General features: G+C 39.3%; 1 protein-coding gene across 1 annotated transcript; it reads left to right on the top strand.

Annotated features, from left to right (window-relative positions):
* Positions 1-1,865: 1,865 nt before the first annotated feature.
* LOC145954236 (uncharacterized) lies at positions 1,866-10,955 on the top strand. The gene is made up of 2 exons (XM_083068121.1): positions 1,866-4,791; positions 10,429-10,955. Exons 1-2 carry the CDS (start codon positions 3,492-3,494, stop codon positions 10,485-10,487), a joined length of 1,359 nt encoding a protein of 452 aa, XP_082924247.1. The 5' UTR covers positions 1,866-3,491; the 3' UTR covers positions 10,488-10,955.
* The last annotated feature ends 10,142 nt before the right edge of the window (positions 10,956-21,097 follow it).

Consider the following 21,097-nt stretch of genomic DNA (forward strand, 5'->3'; position numbering starts at 1 on the left):
CTAGGTTACCCTTTCGTGGGATTCCTAGCGGGTCTTTTGCTCTTATTTTTGCGCAGTCCCCTTTTTGAGTTTCCTGCCGAGCTTCTTTTATTTTGAAGGATTTCTTTTTATCCATGATGGCACTTGTCGAGGCCAAGGGAAGGTGTTCCAAGTTGTCACACACACTTCCACATAAAAATGATGTGGGTTTATTGATTATTAAGACGATTTTAACCTCACTTATGTTCATTCAAACAGGGTTAAATAATGTGGTTTAGAATTTTATTGCAAGCAAGAAAAGAAGCAATAAGAAATAATGAAGAATGATTTTATTATAATCATAGTGGAAAACATGTGCCCTATCGAGGCTCGGGGGTCGGGCTGTCCCCGAGGAGTAATCTCTAATAGTCATCAGGCCTATACATCTCTATCGGAAGGAGAAGAGCACTTGATGACGACGACCGGCCTTGACGCTTGTGAACCGGCCTTCCTGAAGATCTGGCTTAAAGAACGTCGAGAAGGATCTTGATTCCTCTTCGTTCTTTGATCTTTAACAGGGTTGTATCCTAACCCTTGTTTCCCCGGATTATCCTTGATGATGGGTAGCTCCGGAATTCCTTGGGAGTCCTTGCCAAGTCCTTGTCCCGGCAAGTATCCATTCTTGGTGAGCATATGGGCTACCTTCTTCATTTCTCGGGGAAACGTCTCAACATTGGCAATTTCCAATGCTTGGAAGGCGGTTTCTAAAGCTTCCTCTGCTGCATCCACATAAGATATGTTGGATGGCTTGCTGATGAGTATGTCATCTTCAGCTTGTACAGTCACCAGTTTGTCACCCACTATGAACTTGACTTTCTGGTGGAGCGTAGAGGGTACAGCTTTCGCATCATGAATCCAAGGTCGGCCAAGGAGACAGCTATATGCGGGAGAAATGTCCATCACTTGAAATTCGACGTTGAAGATGGTGGGTCCAATTTGGATTGGAAGATTGACTTCTCCCACCACTTCTCTTTTAGAACCGTCGAAAGCTCGAACGATCATGTTGCTCGGGCGCATTTGGACTCCCTTGATTGCCACTTGCTCGAGCGTTCTTTTTGGCATCACATTCAAGGAAGATCCATTATCTACCAAGACTTTTGCGATGTGATACTCCTTGCACTTTACAGAGATGTGCAAGGGCTTGTTGTGATTTGGTCCCTCGGCGGGGATCTCTTCATCGGTGAAAGTGAGGTGATCATTAGCCGTGATGTGACTAACAATCCCCTCAAACTTGTCTTGGGAGATAGTGTGCGACACATATGCCTCGTTCAAGACTTTCGACAGAGCTTGCCGATGCGGTTCGGAGCTTAGGATCAACGACAACAGCGTAATCTTTGCTGGCGTCCTATGAAGTTGATCCACGATGGAGTACTCGCTCTGTCGGATAAACTTTAACAGCTCGTCTGTCTCCTCCTCGGATTCTTTTTCCTCGGTTTTCTTTTCTTCTTTTTCTTTATTCTTGGGGGCTTTATCATGAAGATCTTCGGGAGTGTAGATCCTGCCACTCCTAGTCATGCCCCCAAGTCCAGCGATGTTGGAAATATCGCTGTCGGCAGAAGAATGGATGTCGTTTATCCATGGCACAGCCTTATTTGATTCGTAGGGAAAAGGCCTTGGAGCGATGATCCTTAACGGCATTGGACCTTCCCCTTTGTTTGTCTTGATTACCAACAACGGAGTTGACGTGTGTTCGCTTGGCGCGGTTGTTGGCTTGCATTTAATAAGGCGTGCGATCCATCTTTTGAACATACGCATCGCTTAATTCTTTCTTTTTATTACTGTTATTAATGGATTACTAGGAGAGATGTATGAAATGAATGACTCCTAGATCCCTCCATGATTGATAAATCATAATTTGATATGTATCTTTTCCTTTAATTTAGCTATTTTACATTCCAGTCATGGCTAATTATAGGATTTAGATAGATATGTGTGTTGTTAGGCCTAATTGGATAGTTGGGAATTATTATTCAAAATTTTCGCTGTTTTTGGGCTGATGAACATGTCTCGGTTTTCAGGCCATAACTTGGGCTGTGGTGATCCAAATGGAGCAAACTCGGTGGCCCTGGAAAGCTAAGACAAAGACCTAAATATTTACAGAAGGAGCCGTTGGCAAATTCGTCCATCTAGAAGGTCCAATTCGGTGGTCAAAAATCGGTGCGGAAATGGAATCCAACTCATCCCACCAACAACACCAACTCATCCCACCAACTCTCCCATTTCGTTTTGTCTACTCTTTTCCCCATTATTTTACAATTTTTTTGTGTTGTATGAAGGCTATAAATAGGCCTTCACTTCTCCATTGCAAGATGTCCCAAACACCTTCAAATAAGTTACTCTTGGGTGTTCTTCTACCTCCCTTTCTTCTTCTTCTTCTCAATTTCTTCTTAGTCTTTCTTGTTATTTAATGTTATAATGTCTTTTAATTTTATGGATAGCTAAGTTTCTAATTCAGCTTGTGGTAATAAGTTCTAATGGATTTTGAGGTTTGAAGAAAATTTTGTGTATCCTCAACTCTTAATAATTGAATTTACCTTTATCTTTCTATCTTGTTTATGCTTATATAATTGAATTTGAATTGATCACTTAAATTCATTACATAAGATGTTCTCATTAACTCCTTGAACTAAGACCTATGTGATGCTTACTTACATTGGACTTAAGAAGGAATGCAAGACCAAGAATTATGTGACACTTGTTTACATTAATTTTGAGAAAGACAAAGGAACATTCATGGACTTAATTGATTGACTCATTAATTGTTTGCCGATTCAAGGACTTAGAGTTTAACTAGGGATTAAATGTGAATGAATAATTCTAACCTTGTTAACTCAAATCATGTTTGCTTAAACATTTGAAGAATCTCCTAAATTAATTGACGCTTGATTGATTAACTTTGGGACAAGCAAGATTTGATTAATTAAATTCTCCAATGGATGGCTTGTTGGATTCTTGGACTTAGAGACCAAATAGGGATTAAATTTGGACGCTTGATCCTAACCTAATGGACTCAAATGATGTTCGCTTGAACTTTGGAAAGAATCTATTTAAGTTTTGTTGGTGCTTAACTAATTGAACTTAAATGCAAGAAATTAATTATTATTTGAGATTGAGATTTTGAACCAAGGATAAATCCAAAGAACGAAAATCCACAAGTTGAAGTTTTTATCATTTAAGTTTATTATTCAACTTCTTGTTCTAAAAATTATATCAAACTCCAAACCCCCCCCTTTTCCAAAATTTTGTTAATATTGCTAATATAATAAAAAGAATTTCCTTTGATCCTCGAGAGACGACTTTAGGGCACTACTGTGCTACAAGTTTAAACTCATTTTATTTTGTGTTTGATAGAGGCTTCGACAACCTCTCGTCAAATTGGCGCCGTTGCCGGGGATTAAAGGTGTCATTTTGTTATATTAGATATCTTTCATTTTATTTTATTTTCATTTTCTCTTTGTATTTTTGTATAGTGTATGACAAGATCTTCTACTAGTCCTTTACTTGATTTGGATCCTGAAATTGAAAGAACACTAAGGATAACTAGAAGAAGACTTTTTAGAAATACTTCTAATAATCAAAACAATAACATGGCTGATAATAGGACACTAAAACAATTAGCTGCACCTGATGTTTCAAATCCACCTTTATGCATTCAATTTTCTGCTAACGAGGATGACTGTGAACTAAAATCAAGTTTAGTTCATTTGTTACCCAAATTTCATGGACTTTCAGGTGAAGATCCCCACAAGCACTTGAAAGAGTTTCATGTTGTATGTTCAACCATGAAACCCGCTGGTAGCAATGAAGAAAGCATAAAGTTGAAAGCATTCCAGTTTTCACTAGTTGATGCAGCCAAGGAGTGGTTGTATTATCTCCCTCCTAAAAGAGTCACATGGGATGAAATGAAGAGGCTGTTTCTAGAAAAATACTTTCCTGCTTCTAGAACTGCAGCCATAAGAAAGAACATATGTGGCATCAAGCAAATGAATGATGAAACACTGCATGACTATTGGGAGAGATTCAAGAGGCTGTGTGCAAGCTGTCCACAACATCAAATCAGTGAGCAACTTCTAATTCAATACTTCTATGAAGGTCTCTTACCAATGGATAGAAGCATGATCGATGCTGCTAGTGGTGGTGCTCTAATGGATAAAACTCCTGCTGCTGCCAAAGACTTGATTGCAAATATGGCAGCCAACACACAACAATTTGGTGCAACAAGAGGAACTAGTTCAAGGTCAGTAAATGAGGTACAATTATCTAGTACTGAACATCAAAGACTAGAGAATAGATTAGATGAATTGACCTCTTTGGTGCGAGGATTGGCCATGATGAAACAAGCGCCTGCTAAACTCTGTGGCATTTGTGCTTGTCCCTCTCATCCAACTGATGCATGCCCTCAGCTACAAGAAGATAATCCCGAAGAAGTAGCTGCTGTAAATAACTTCCCAAATTCCTCACAACCAAGAAATGACCAAGCCAGAAATAACTTCAATCCCAGATACAATGATCATCCTGGTTTCAGATGGAGCAACAACAACACATCACAACAACAACCATTTCCAAATAGGCAACCTTTCCAACAAGCTCCAAGGCAGTCAATGCAACAACCACAACAACAACAAAATAACCCTTCCTTGGAGGACCTTGTAAAACAAATGGCAATGCAAAACCTGCAATTCCAACAAAGAACTGATGCTAGCATTCAAAACTTGGAAAAGCAAGTGGGACAAATGGCATCTTCCATAAGCCAACTTCAAGCACAAGGATCAAGTAAGTTGCCTTCTCAAACTATTCCTAATCCTACAGGAAATGTTAGTGCCATCACGCTTAGATCTGGAAAGATTGTGGAAGTTAAAAATGATGTGAAACCTGCCACTACATCTGAGAAATCTGAAAACAAGGAGAAGCAATCTTTCCAGTCAAAGGATGAAGAGCCAAGCATTCCACTACCCTTTCCACAAAGAGTTTTACAAACTAGGAAAGCTGAAGCTGAAAAAGATAAAGAATTGCTTGAGACTTTCAGAAAGGTAGAAGTAAACATTCCTCTGCTAGATGCAATCAAACAAATCCCTAGATATGCCAAATTCTTGAAGGAAATGTGCACCCATAAAAGAAGGCTGAAAGGGAATGAAAAAATAAGTCTGGGAGAGAATGTTTCTGCTATCATTCAACCAATGCCTCAGAAATGCAAGGATCCAGGTACGTTCACTATCCCTTGTACAATAGGTAATTGCATATTTGAAAATGCCATGTTAGACTTAGGTGCATCTATCAATGTCATGCCTATGTCTATCTTTAAATCTTTGGGGCTTGGTCCTTTAATTCCAACTGGTGTGGTGATTCAACTTGCAAATAGAAGTAGTACTTACCCTTCAGGATTAATTGAAGATGTCTTAGTTAGAGTAGGAGAACTAATTTTTCCTGCTGACTTTTATATCCTAGAGATGGAGGGTGAAACTACAACTAAGGTACCAATCATTTTAGGTAGACCTTTTCTTAAAACTGCAAAAACAAAAATAGATGTGCATGCTGGAACTCTTTCCTTAGAGTTTGGTGATAATATAGTCAAGTTCAACATTCTAGATGCCATGAAACACCCTAGGGAAGAACACTCTGTATTTCACATTGATTTGTTGGATGACTTGGTTGATTGTTATGCACATGACCATTTATGCATTGAATTTCCTGACATACATGATCTTGATGATACCATAAATTGTCATTCATGCATAAACAATAAATCAGAATGTGCTGCTTGTACTGAAATAGAAGAATTTTTAAGCACTAACAATTTTGCTGAGGAATATAAAAAAGAAAAATATGCAGAAATTTTAGCTGCAGAATTGATAACAACAAACAGAATGTTGCCCTCCATTGTGCAACCACCAGCATTAGAGCTAAAACCGCTTCCTGATCATTTGAAGTATGCTTACCTTGAAGAAGGTTGTAAACTTCCGGTCATTGTTGCAAAAGACTTAGATGCTGAACAAGAAAGGATGTTGTTACAAGTTTTGAAGGACAACAAAAAGGCAATAGGGTGGACACTTGCAGATCTCCCTGGAATCAGTCCTTCTACCTGTATGCATCGGATTCTCCTTGAAGAAGATGCTAAACCAGTAAGGCAACCTCAAAGGAGACTTAATCCTCAAATTTTGGAAGTAGTAAAGAAAGAGATATCTAAGTTGCTCCAAGCAGGTATCATATATCCTATCTCTGATAGCAAATGGGTAAGTCCTGTTCAAGTTGTTCCAAAAAAATCTGGAGTGACTGTAGTAGCAAACAAAGACAATGAACTAATTCCAACGAGAGTGCAAAATAGTTGGAGAGTTTGCATTGACTATAGAAAATTGAACCAAGCCACAAGAAAAGATCACTTTCCGTTGCCATTCATTGATCAAATGCTTGAACGATTGGCTGGGAAATCCCATTACTGCTTCTTGGATGGATACTCAGGATACTTCCAAATCCACATAGCACCTGAAGACCAACATAAGACCACATTCACTTGTCCTTTTGGAACTTTTGCATACAGAAGGATGCCATTCGGCCTATGCAATGCTCCTGGTACTTTTCAGAGATGTATGGTAAGTATTTTCTCTGAATTTCTAGAAGATTGTATGGAAGTTTTTATGGATGATTTCACTGTCTATGGGTCTTGTTTTAAAACATGTCTAGATAATTTATCCAAGGTGCTACACAAATGCATTGACTCTAATCTTGTCTTGAATTTTGAAAAATGTCATTTCATGGTAAAACAAGGCATAGTTCTAGGTCATGTCATTTCTGAAAGAGGTATTGAGGTAGATCCTGCTAAAGTAGAAGTTATTTCTAGTTTATCTTACCCCGCATGCGTGCGGGAAGTGCGTTCCTTTCTTGGTCATGCAGGATTTTATAGGCGCTTTATCAAAGACTTCAGCAAGATAGCATTGCCACTGTCTCGCTTGCTACAAAAGGATGTTGAATTCAATTTTGACCAAAAGTGCAAGGAGGCATTCCATACACTGAAGAAAGCTTTGACAAGCACGCCTATAATACAACCACCATACTGGACACTCCCTTTTGAACTGATGTGTGATGCATCCAACTATGCTCTGGGAGCAGTTTTGGCCCAAAGAATGGGCAAGGCACCTCATGTCATATATTATGCTTCTAGAACTTTGGATGCTGCACAAGCCAGTTACACTACCACAGAAAAGGAACTTTTGGCTATTGTTTTTGCATTAGACAAATTTCGATCTTATTTGCTAGGTTCCAAGGTGATAGTGTTCTCTGATCATGCTGCTTTGAAGTTCCTACTAAAAAAACCAGATGCAAAACCTAGGTTACTACGGTGGATGCTTTTACTCCAAGAATTTGATTTGGAAATAAGAGATAAAAGTGGAGCTGAAAACTTGGTTGCTGATCACTTGAGCAGAATTGAACAACCACTTGATCCGATACCCATACATGATACTTTTCCTGATGAGCAATTGTTGAAAGTTCAGACAATCATTCCATGGTTCGCCGATTTGGTAAACTTTCTTGTTGCTAATGTTCTGCCTAAAAAAGCATCTAAATCTTACATTGCTAAATTAAAGAGTGATGCAAAATATTTTGTATGGGATGATCCTTATCTTTGGAAATATGGTAGTGACCAAATAATTAGGAGATGCATACCTGATCATGAAATTCACTCTATTCTTAGCTTTTGTCATAATCATGCATGTGGTGGTCATTTTGGTCCCCAACGAACAGCTAGGAAAATTTTGGAATCAGGATTTTATTGGCCTACTATTTTCCATGATGCATATCAATTTTGTAAAACTTGTGAACAATGTCAAAGGACTGGTAATATAACTCGAAGGAATGAGATGCCCCAACAACCTATGTTATTTTGTGAAATTTTTGATGTTTGGGGTATAGACTTCATGGGTCCATTTCCCACATCCTTTGGTTTTGTTTACATTTTACTTGCTGTTGATTATGTATCCAAGTGGGTGGAAGCTAAAGCCACTCGAACTGATGATTCAAAAGTTGTTGTGGATTTTGTTAGGTCTAACATTTTCTGCAGATTTGGCATTCCAAGAGCCATCATCAGTGATCAAGGGACGCATTTTTGCAACCGCAATTTGGAAAGCCTCTTGAGAAAATATGGTGTTGTACATAAAACTGCTACACCGTATCATCCTCAATCAAATGGACAAGCTGAGGTGTCAAATCGAGAGATAAAACAAATTTTGGAGAAAACAGTCCAACCAAACAGAAAGGATTGGAGCAAGAGACTTGAAGATGCTCTGTGGGCTTATAGAACTGCATACAAAACACCAATTGGGATGTCACCTTTTCGATTGGTCTTTGGTAAAGCATGTCACCTTCCAGTGGAAATTGAGCATAAGTCATATTGGGCAGTAAAACAATGCAACTTAGCTTATGACAAAGCTGGCATGGAAAGAAAGTTGCAATTACAAGAACTTGAAGAGATTCGCTTAGAGGCTTATGAGAACTCAAAAATGTACAAAGAGAAGACCAAAATTATCCATGACAAAATGATATCAAGAAAGGAATTCTCTGTTGGACAAAAAGTTCTTCTTTACAATTCTCGCCTCAAGCTCATGCCCGGAAAGCTTCGTTCCAGATGGATAGGACCTTTTGTAGTTACTGATGTGTTCCCTCATGGAGCAGTAGAGATCAAGAGTGAATTATCACAAAATAAATTTAAGGTCAATGGCCACAGACTAAAAATTTTTCATACAAGTGAAGGATACCAAGAGCAAACTGTTGAGGAACTCAGCTTGCATGATCCATTCCAACCTCATAAATGAGGGAGTTTCTTTATCCTCTCCTTTTATTTCACTTGTCGTAATTTACATTGCATAACATTGAGGACAATGTGAGATTTAAGTGTGGGGGGGGATTATTCGTTAGATGTTTTTGTTATTTTGGGTTTTATGTTTGGTTGTTATGTAAAATTTTGCATGTTTCTCTTTGATTTCTGGGTTTTGATAGTTTTTAGGCACTTGCTTCACTCTAAGATATGAGTTACTTGATGTTACATGGATTGAAATCCCTGTCTTTCTCTGCTTGTAAAGTTGATTATGAGGTTTGAGAGGTTGAATTGAAGGTGACAGATATACCCTGTGTGAGGAATTAAGCCATTCTCTATTCTTTCTTGTGTGATATGCCTCTTGATTGCTTGCACAGTTGCCTTGTCTTGACTCTATTTGATACTTCTTGATTCACATGCATGTTTGGATATGATTAAGGCATTTTTGTTCCTATAAGCCTCTAGCCAAATAAGCCTACCTTGAATTAACTCCTTTGATAACCCCTGCTAAGCCTATTTACCCTTCTTTATTTGAAGCTCATTACAAGCCTTAAGTGAAAAACCAAGATCACCTTAACCTTAGGGAATTTTGGAGCTTTGGAATAGTTTTGGGAATAAATTCTTGAATAAGTAAGGGATGTATCATTGGTTATTAAATTTTGGCTAGTTAATTCTTCCTGTTGTATATGTCTTAGTGTTTCATGATGTGTGAAAAAAAAAAAAAACAAAAAAAAAAAAAAAAACAAAAAAAAAAAAACAAAAAAAAAAAAAAACAAAAAAAAACAAAACACAAAAAAAAAAAAAAATAGTCGTTTTGAGGAAAAGGAAAATAATTGGTGTTGGAGGTGTATTAGCAATTTTTGGGTTTGCTCTTATGCTTATTTCATACTTATTCCCCATTGCTCCTATAGTTCCTCTGGTTTATAGCTACTTATCCTAAATTTTATCCCACCTTGTCCTTGACCACATTACAACCCTGAAAAGACCTTATGATCCTTTTGTGCATGTTTATTGGGCATTGATTTTAGAGGCTTGCCAAGTCTATCTGTTGCTTGTTTTTTTTCATGAGTGCTTTGAGAGTATACAGTTGCCTAGACACTTGAGAGATACAGTGATACAGTGCATCTTGTGAGGTTCTGTTACTTTTGATTCACCTCTTGAGCTGATTAATTATCTTGCCATGCCTTGAAATGCTTGGATAATTTCCATAAGTGTCTAGTTTCTCTGACTCTTTTTGTGTTGAACGTTGTCTACTCTTTTTTTTTTTTTTTTTCCCAGGATTCATTTAGGATTGTGCAAATCTATTTGTTTTCTTGTGTGTATTGTTTTCTCTGTTTCTTCCTGTTTCGTCATTTTCTTTGATATTGTTCTTTGCTTTGCTTTCATGATTTTGCCCAGGAGTGCAAAAAGCTAAGTGTGGGGGTATTTGATAAATCATAATTTGATATGTATCTTTTCCTTTAATTTAGCTATTTTACATTCCAGTCATGGCTAATTATAGGATTTAGATAGATATGTGTGTTGTTAGGCCTAATTGGATAGTTGGGAATTATTATTCAAAATTTTCGCTGTTTTTGGGCTGATGAACATGTCTCGGTTTTCAGGCCATAACTTGGGCTGTGGTGATCCAAATGGAGCAAACTCGGTGGCCCTGGAAAGCTAAGACAAAGACCTAAATATTTACAGAAGGAGCCGTTGGCAAATTCGTCCATCTAGAAGGTCCAATTCGGTGGTCAAAAATCGGTGCGGAAATGGAATCCAACTCATCCCACCAACAACACCAACTCATCCCACCAACTCTCCCATTTCGTTTTGTCTACTCTTTTCCCCATTATTTTACAATTTTTTTGTGTTGTATGAAGGCTATAAATAGGCCTTCACTTCTCCATTGCAAGATGTCCCAAACACCTTCAAATAAGTTACTCTTGGGTGTTCTTCTACCTCCCTTTCTTCTTCTTCTTCTCAATTTCTTCTTAGTCTTTCTTGTTATTTAATGTTATAATGTCTTTTAATTTTATGGATAGCTAAGTTTCTAATTCAGCTTGTGGTAATAAGTTCTAATGGATTTTGAGGTTTGAAGAAAATTTTGTGTATCCTCAACTCTTAATAATTGAATTTACCTTTATCTTTCTATCTTGTTTATGCTTATATAATTGAATTTGAATTGATCACTTAAATTCATTACATAAGATGTTCTCATTAACTCCTTGAACTAAGACCTATGTGATGCTTACTTACATTGGACTTAAGAAGGAATGCAAGACCAAGAATTATGTGACACTTGTTTACATTAATTTTGAGAAAGACAAAGGAACATTCATGGACTTAATTGATTGACTCATTAATTGTTTGCCGATTCAAGGACTTAGAGTTTAACTAGGGATTAAATGTGAATGAATAATTCTAACCTTGTTAACTCAAATCATGTTTGCTTAAACATTTGAAGAATCTCCTAAATTAATTGACGCTTGATTGATTAACTTTGGGACAAGCAAGATTTGATTAATTAAATTCTCCAATGGATGGCTTGTTGGATTCTTGGACTTAGAGACCAAATAGGGATTAAATTTGGACGCTTGATCCTAACCTAATGGACTCAAATGATGTTCGCTTGAACTTTGGAAAGAATCTATTTAAGTTTTGTTGGTGCTTAACTAATTGAACTTAAATGCAAGAAATTAATTATTATTTGAGATTGAGATTTTGAACCAAGGATAAATCCAAAGAACGAAAATCCACAAGTTGAAGTTTTTATCATTTAAGTTTATTATTCAACTTCTTGTTCTAAAAATTATATCAAACTCCAAACCCCCCCCTTTTCCAAAATTTTGTTAATATTGCTAATATAATAAAAAGAATTTCCTTTGATCCTCGAGAGACGACTTTAGGGCACTACTGTGCTACAAGTTTAAACTCATTTTATTTTGTGTTTGATAGAGGCTTCGACAACCTCTCGTCAATGATCTATATGCATGATATGAGATGATGATGTTGAATATGCATGCATTGTGTTTATTGAACTAGGCATTATCATGTTTTCGGGATGTTCCTAAGATGATGCATGATATTGCTTGGTTTGGATAAATAACCCTTTTTTCTTTTTTGGGTATTTTTTATTTTATATATTTTTTTGTATATTTTTTGGGTGAAAAGGGAAACTACCTATATGAATGTGATGAAGGTAGATGTTAACACCATGCAATGGAAGATTCTTATTCCTATTTATTCTTATTTTAAAAAGGAATGTTGTATGTTTAAAGAAATGCAATGTATGCTCAAACAATTTCACATAAAAATGCACAAACAATTCACTCATCCACGAACAGTCACGAGCGAATCACGAGGTAGGGGTATCCTGCAGAAAAGTGCATATTCAAGGTGGTTCTAACTGTTCTCACCGGTCTGAGGCCCCCAAGGTGCCCCCATTATAGGGACCCAATTCCTCTCGTCGTAAGCCGATGGAAAGCTCCAACGCACTGTCGGACTCGAGTTCATGGTTATCACCTTGAGTGATGCTTTCCGACAACGGTCTACAGGCACCTATAGACCCATTCGACAACCGGCCGTACTAACATCCACTCCCTATGGCTTACCACTCATGCCCCCGGGTATAGAGGGAACTGTTGTGTGCAAAGGTTTGTGTACAGTTTTTATTTCAAACATTTGCGAAAATTTAAACATACAACAGTTATTAAAGCCAATTAGATAAACATGTTATCATACAAGCAAGGGGTAATGAAGTAATTTTAACTATTATTTGTTAAAAATAATCTGTCACTAAATGGGACTGACTCTCGAGGCTTCCCCAGTGGAGTCGCCATCTGTCGCCACCGGCCCGAAACGGGCTTTCGGCATTCGCGAGGGATGGTTGGACTCTTTTATTTGTTTAAAAATATGGATTGCTAGAATGACTTATTCTCAAACTGAGACCTTGTCAAACGAGCAATTTTATTAAAAGGCTCACCAATCCATGTTAATCCCAAGCGGGACCCTCCATGGATTAGCGGTTTTCATAAAAAGGAAGGGTTCGTGGAGTCGCCACCAATGTTTTACTCAAAACATTGGAAAAAGAAGTTTAAGGCAATCGATTCAAAAATCGACTTCGGCCATGACAACCAGAGTCGGGTAAGGGAGTCGGTTACGCGTGGGGAAGGTGTTAGCACCCCACAGCGCCCCTTTCGGGTTCCCTATGACAGATTATTTAAAAATAATAGTGCGAAATTACTAAATTACCCCTATTTATTCTAAGCAATTATAAATTAACTATCTACATGATGACAGTTTAAATATGTACACACAGAAAGCGGTAAAAGAAGGGACTTTAAAGAGATAAACCTTTGAAGCGTGCTTTCTTATATATTTTGACAGAAATTGGGAAGCGTTTTGGCGTTCCCTCCCTCTACAAGACCGCTCGCTCCCTCCTATAAAATTTTAACTATGGAAATCCGGAGGATTTCCCTTCGACTAGGTTCGAGACTCAAGCAAATGGCTCGTGACTCAAGAACTTTGTCGGATCAACTCTCCGAGTGACTTCTAGGCAGAGCACTGCTCAAAAAAACCCAGAATACTCAAGAAGAGGGTTAAAACTGTGTGTGAAAGTGTCAAATGACGTCCAATTGACGTCATATTTATAGGGATGAGGCTCAATACGGTCTCTGGGGGTCAATACGGTCCGTATTGAAGTTTTGAACTACAATACGGCCATATTGAATTCAATACGGCCGTATTGAAGTTCAAAAACCTCAATACGGCCGTATTGAAGTTCAGTGCAGCCGTATTGAAGTTCAGTGCAGCCGTATTGAATTCAATGCAGCCGTATTGAAGTTCAATGCAGCCGTATTAAAATCAATGCAGCCGTATTGAAGTTCAGAAACTTCAATACGGCCGTATTGAGTTCAGTGCGGCCGTATTGAAGTTCAAAATGTTCAATACGGCCGTACTGAACCTCTGGGAGGCCGTATTGGGCTTCATTCCTCCCACTTTTCTTATTTTAGCTATCCTAAGACCTCTAGACCTATAGAGAACCCTCCTTGGGCCTTCTGGAAGTCCTTCTGGCTGATCTTCCTTCAGTCTTCGAGAGTCTTCAAGCTTTATTTCCGACCCGGACAATTTTAGGGGTCTACAGTCATTCATAGTGACCATGAGTCACTTAAATATTTAAGAGGTCAAGGTAAGTTAAATAAGAGGCATGCCAAATGGTTAGAGTTCCTTGAACAATTTCCATATATCATTAAATTCAAGAAAGGAAAATCAAATGTTGTAGCTGATGCTTTATCTAGGAGACATACTTTGCTTGTGTCTCTAGGTACTCAAATTCCTGGATTTGATAATATTAGGGAGTTGTATGAGGAAGATCTTGAGTTTGGTGATAATTATAAAAAAATGTCAACAAAAAGCTTTTGATGGTTTCTATATGGTTGAGGGGTACTTGTATAAAGAAGGAAGGTTATGCATACCCCAAGGATCCATTAGGAAATTATTAATTAAAGAGAGTCATGAAGGTGGGCTTATGGGGCACTTTGGAGTTGAGAAAACTCTTAGTTTGCTAAAAGAAAAATTTTATTGGCCCCATATGCGAAAAGATGTCCAAAGGCATTGTTTTAGATGTTTGGCTTGTTTACAAGCTAAGTCTAAAGTAATGCCTCATGGTACATACACACCTTTACCTGTTGCTTCTTCTCCTTGGGTAGATATTAGCATGGATTTTGTGCTAGGTTTGCCTAGAACCCAAAGGGGAATGGATTCTATCTTTGTGGTAGTGGACCGTTTCAGTAAAATGGCTCATTTTATTCCTTGCCACAAAGTAGATGATGCAAGCAACATTGCAAAACTTTTCTTTAGAGATGTGGTTAAACTACATGGGCTTCCTAGGACTATAGTTTCAGATAGAGATACAAAGTTCCTAAGCCACTTTTGGCGTGTCTTATGGTCAAGACTAGGAACCAAACTCCTCTTTTCAACTACTTGTCATCCTCAAACAGATGGCCAAACTGAGGTAGTGAATAGATCTCTGTCTACTATGCTTAGGGAATTCCTAAAGGGAAATCACAAATCTTGGGATGAGTTTTTGCCCCACATTGAATTTGCCTACAATAGGGTAGTTCACAAAACTACCAATATTTCTCCTTTTGAGGCTGTGTATGGGTTTAATCCTTTAACTCCTTTAGACTTGATACCTCTTCCTAATGTTGAACATTTCATTCATAAGGAAGGGGCTTCAAAGGCTGATTTTGTCAAGAAACTTCATTAAAGGATTAAAACTCATATTCAAAATCAAAATGAGAAATATACAAAACAAGGGAATAAAGGCAAGAAGTCTATGATCTTCGAGGAAGGTGATTGGGTTTGGCTTCACTTAAGAAAAGAACGTTTTCCAAATTAAAGGAAGTCCAAACTCAGTCCTAGAGGAGATGGTCCCTTTCAGGTCTTACAGCGTATCAATGATAACGCTTATAGGCTTGATTTACCCTCTGATTATGGAGTCAGCACCACTTTTAATGTTTGTGATCTTAAACCTTTTATAGGTGCTAGTGATGATGAGGAAGACTCTTCAGATTCGAGGACGAATCCTTCTCAAGAGGGAGGGAATGATGGAAGAGCATGGGCTAAAGGCCCAACCACTAGAGCTATGGCCAGGAGGTTACTTGAAGATTTGACTGCTTCAGAGCTTAGTGGGCCCAATAGGCTTGGTGGGCCTATGGTGCTTCTCACTTGGGCTTTGATTGATTGAACACCATGTTTAATTGTATTTTCTTAGTATAGGAATTTACTTTGATGTTGGTCTTGTATTTTGACCATATATTAGGGTTTAGGTGTCTTGGGTTTAATTTTGGGCTTCTTGGGCTTTGGGCTTTTGATACCCAATATTAGGCTCATTCTTCTTCTTGTAATTTTTCCTATTCATTGTATTCATTAGACCAATGTATTTCGGTCAATAGATTAGGTTTATAGATAGAATACATTAATAGGAGAAATAGGTTTCATTTATGCATCATTTAGAAGTAATTTGATTTGAATTTGAGTCACATGGATGGCATGGAGTGGTTCCGGCCATGTGAGCTCCAAATTCACTTCAAATCACTCCTAAATGACACTTAGATGAGGGTAGCATCCGTGTGAGCATATGAGTTGGCCAAAGTTTGAATTTCAAATTCAAATTTGAAATTCAAACTTGGCGCCAACTAAGTTTACCTAGGTGCCGCCCAAGTTAACCTAATTTTCCCTCCTATATATGTATCATTACTCACCTTGTAATGCACTTTTGAATATATGAGAATTTCTGAAATCATTCTTCAGCTAATTCCCTCAAGAGTCACCGAAATTCCAAGAGAGAAAACCAAAGAGAATGCCTTCAAAATCCTTAGGAAAACCTAATTTCCTTTCCTTTGAAGTGTGCAATCCTTTGATTGTTTGAGCTTGGATGCTTCCCTCTACTATTTTTGCGTGTGTTCTTCCTCCTAAAGGCGTCATCTACTTGAGTTATCTCCATTGAAGAAGGATCCGAGCCTAGAAGTAGCTTAGGAGAAGCTTGTTCATCACTTCTTCTACTCACTTCTATCTTAGTTATTTCCTCTTCCCTTTGTCTTAGTTGTGTTGTGAGCAATGGACGGTGAGGGAAAGTAGAGTTCTGTCCCCCCTGAGGTCGCCCCGAGGAAGGCCAACAGAAAGGCCAAGGTGCGCGAGGATGCAGTTGTGGCTACCGAGGAAATGGCCGCCGCAGGTGATGAGAAGAAAAACAGGGGGGAACAACCCCAAAGATTTGCATCCCACCATTTCTGTTCCGGGTTACGAGTAGGTTAGGGGGGATGTGGGTGAATTCGAGAGTAGGTTTAGAACCTTTCTCGAAGTGAACGCTTTGTGGAAATCGCTAATGATTTGCAAGTCGGCTGTTTCCAAGCTTATCCGGGTTGAATGTGGTTTCCTTTCGTTTGTCAATGTGGCCCCCTGCCAGTTGCATCCCAACAGTTGGGGTTTCTTGCGGGCCTTCCTAGTGTTGTGCTCGGCCCTGGGGATGGGTGCAACATTGTCTATTTTCTTACATTTCTAACAACTTAAGTTAGGTGAGCCTCCCTTGGGCTGGGTATCACGTAGTGGGAGTAAAGTTTGGGGGTTGTTCCAACTATACTCCCAGTCTTATAAAAATTTTAAAAAAGAATTCTTCCGGGTCTGACCTGTAAATACCGACCCAAGGATTGACAAGGTCTTCTATCGTGAAGGGGAGCCGAGATTCCCTTTCTTTTGGCAGAGGAGCCCAATGAAGTTTAATGGGTCGAGCTGCCTTTGTCTGTCGGATTCCGACAAAGATGACATCTTGAATTTAGTGGAGTTTTCGCGCCCGTTGGACTGCAAGCTTGTCTTGGCTCTCACCGATTTGATAGACAAAGAAAAGGGTTTAGAGAGTGAGTATTTTGGATGCTTTACTTATTGCGTTTGTTGGGTGAGTGTTTTTGTTATGATTGTTTTCTTTGTGTTGGTTATTTTTTAGAGTTGATGGGGAAGAGCAAGTGGTGGGAGTTAAAGGTGAGGTTCAACATCGAGGAGCTCGAGGTGCCCGATCCTAGCGAGGATGAAGTTGCTCCTTTGGAGACCCGTTATAAGAGGAAGAAGGCACAGAAAGAGGTTAGTGAGGCCTCAAATGCCCCAATTCTGGAAAAGGTGACGTTGAAAGTCGCTAACTACGCATCGATGATCGATCTGACTGAGAGTCCTTAGGCCGAGACATCGCTGAGGGAGCCTGTGGTGGAGGCTACTCTAGAGGGAAGGTTTTGACGTCGTCTTTTTCTTTATAGTGTCTTTTTTCATTGCTTAGGTGATTTGGGGGAGAACTTATGGGTTTTAATTTTTCACTGTAGGTGGTTCTGACGTCTACCACGGTTGGGTACCGTGGGAAATGTCTGAGCTCCAAGTTGGGGACATCGATCACCCTGACCACGACTTTGCCCGGCCCCGATCATAGTCAAGGTGTCTTCATCAGCGTTTCGATGTGACTCGACCATTGGCGAGGCTCGATCATGTTACTATGTCACCTGATGTCGCGTCTTTGTGGAACCCCTACCTCACTACCGAGAAGTTCTACAAGCCGGATCCAACCTATGTGGCCGATAAGGCCATCATAGAGAAGGTGGAGCCCGTTGAGGGATTGGACTCGGTGAAGGTTTTCATGCGAAGGTCCATTGCCATAGTGGACCACTGGAAGCATCGGTGGCAAAAACACCAGGTGGTGGTGGAGAAGGCATAGATAGGCGAGGCCGAGTTGCAAGCCTTAAGGAGAGATTTCGCAAAGACTTAGAAGTCTTTGGAGATTGCTATTAAGGCCAATGAGACGTACGTCGCCAAGGTTGGCGAGGTGCTAGAAGTTGCCAAGTTTGCTAAGGGTGAGGCAGAGGCTACCCAAGATAGAGTTCAGATGCTGGAGGAAGAGAATGTCGCCCTAAAAGCCAAACTGTGAGCGACCGAGGAGAAGCACCTCTGTGATGAAGTGCTTCTTATTGGTCGAGGTGAGGAGATTAGTGCTTTGAAGATGGACCTCGAGCTGTTGGCCTCTTTCAAGAAAGATATGGAGAAAAGGCTCTATGGGACCGAGATTGTCGTGGTGGTCGAGCACAAGAGGGGCTTCGCCAAAATGGCTCGTCAAGCCAAAGCGATCGCGCCCGAAGTGGACTTTTTTGCGATGCATGTAGACAAAGATGTGTAGGCTGGGCAGTTGGTGAATGAGGATGATCTGTCTGAGAGTTCAAGCGAGAACACCGCTGCCTAAGCTTGCATAGTTTTCCTGTGTTTTGTAATAGTTTTGTAATAGACATAGTTTATTTTGTCATACTTATGGCCTTGTTGCCTTATATTATATTGGACTTGTTTTGTGTTGAATGTTTTTGCACATTTGGATATATATTAATTTTTTGTCACCACTCAAACTTGTTCTCTTTTTTGTATCCGAGGTTCGAATTTGACCTTGGTTTTTCGGTTAAGGTTCAAACTTGACCTCTTTTTTGTTTCCAAGGTTCGAATTCGACCTTGGTTTTTTGACTAAGGTTCAGTCTTGACCACTTTTTTGTTTCGAAGGTTCGAATTCGACCTTGGATTTTCGACTAAGGTTCAGTCTTGACCTCTTTTTTGTATCCGAGGTTCGAATTCGACCTTGGTTTTTTGATTAAGGTTCAAACCTGACCTCTTTTTTTTGTATCCAAGGTTCGAATTCGACCTTGGTTTTTCGATTAAGGTTCAAACTTGACCTCTTTTTTTTGTATCTGAGGTTCGAATTTGACATTGGTTTTTTTATTAAGGTTCAAACTTGACCTATTTTTTTTGTTTTCAAGGTTTGAATTCGACCTTGGTTTTTAAGACCCAATCTTTCGCGATTGAGTAATGTAAAATAGAGATATGTGGAAATGAATTTATTTTATTGAAATTCAGACATGTTTCATTAAAACCTTCTCGGTCAAAAACCCTTATTTTTCTTTTAGGGAAAGAGTACATCGTCTCTGTGTACAATTTAGCTGAAGTAAAACTTGAGGTGGGTGGCATTCCAAGTTCTAGGGATTGGTTTACCGCCGAGTTCCTCTAGTCGGTATGTGCCATTTTTTAGGTCTTCATTGATTCAGAAGGGGCCCTCCCAAGTCGAAGCTAATTTTCCTTCGGAGGGGTCCTTTCTGGCTTCGCTCCGGAGTCGCCAAATGAAGTCTCCAGATCTGAACTTTCTTGGTTTGACCTTGGTGTTATATTTTCTTGTAGCTTAGAGTTTGCAGGCTTCTTTTTTGATCCGAGCTTCATCTTAGAGTTTGTCGATCATGTCGAGGTTAGCTGCCAATTCTTGGTCATTCTGGTCATTGTTGAAGGTCAGCCTTTGGTGTGATGCTTCTCCGGCCTCCACTAGGATCATGATATCAAAACCGTATGTTAACCTATATGGTGTTTCCTAGGTTGTCTACTGTGGAGTGCAATTATAGGCCCAGAGGATGCTAGGAAGCTCTTTTACCCATAGTCCTTTGGCCCATCCTAGTCTTTTTCTGAGCTCGTGAAGTATTACTTTGTTTGCCGCCTCGACCTGATCGTTCATCTAGAGATGTTCCACCGAGGTTACGTGATGTCGGATGCCGAATTTTTGAAGGAAGTTTTCAAACTTTTGATCGATGAATTGCCTTCCATTGTCGATGACGAGTGAATGTGGCAAGTCGTACCTGCATATAAGATTTTTTCACGTGAATCGTTATATGTTCTCGGTAGTGATTTTGGCGAGGGGGTCTACCTGAATCCACTTGGTGAAGGAGTCGATGGCTAGTAACAAGAATTTAACTTGGCCTTTTGATGGAGGAAGCCCATGGGCTAAGGGCCCAACTACTAGGGGTATGGCAAGGAGGATGCATGAAGAGTGGGCCCAAGCCCATGGAAAGCCCACCACTTTGTTTTGTTGGGCTTTGACTCAAGCCCAAGTAGATTAGGGTTAGTATAGGGTTGGGCCTTGGTGCCTTGTATTTCTTTTGGGCCTTGTATTTTCGGCCATATAGCATAGGAATTTCATTTCATGGTTATTAAGATTTAGGGTTAATTTAGGTCACATGTTCACTTCATTTGAATGTCATTAGTATGACATTTGAAGGTGCATTTCGGCCATGTGCACACATGCAGATGGTGTGACCGAAATGCAACTCAAATGGATACTAAATCACATCCAAATGAGTGCACATGGAGGGGGTGGCCGGTTGGCACCAAAATTTGAATTTTAGAATTCAAATTTTGGCGCCTAGAGTTAAGTTAACCATACCATGGTTTTACTTAACTCTAGGTGAACCCAACTTAAACCCTTAACCTAATTTCTCTTATAAATCTTCCCATGGCCGGATATTGTATCACTTTTGGACGTATATTGATGAGATTTCTTTCCATAGAAACTCCTATCCGAAAGTCACCTTTTCCTAACTCTACCCTACTTGAGATCTTCTCCTTGTAGAGCTAGGAAACTCTTCCTTCTTCCGGACTTAGCTAGAAGCAAGCTAGGGTCACATTGGTGCTTCTTGGAGCTGCCTTTCCTTGTCATTCTTCCAAGGAACCGAGGAGCATTGAAGGATTCTTGAGGATTTCCAAGTGGAACCTCATCAAGTGGTATCTAGAGCATTTGGTTCTTCAAGAGATAAGTCACTTTTCCTTGTCTTTTGAAGTGTGGATCCGTGATTGGATTGTGTTCATCTTTTGTTCATTGTGTTCATTTTGAGTCTTTGTCATTTTAGAGTTGATTCTTTCCTAGATCTATTTTCTTGTCTTAAAATTGATGGATCT

This window comes from Cajanus cajan, chromosome 2 (assembly GCF_000230855.2).
Source record: "Cajanus cajan strain Asha chromosome 2, NIPB_CcT2T_4, whole genome shotgun sequence".
Classification (NCBI taxonomy): domain Eukaryota; kingdom Viridiplantae; phylum Streptophyta; class Magnoliopsida; order Fabales; family Fabaceae; genus Cajanus; species Cajanus cajan.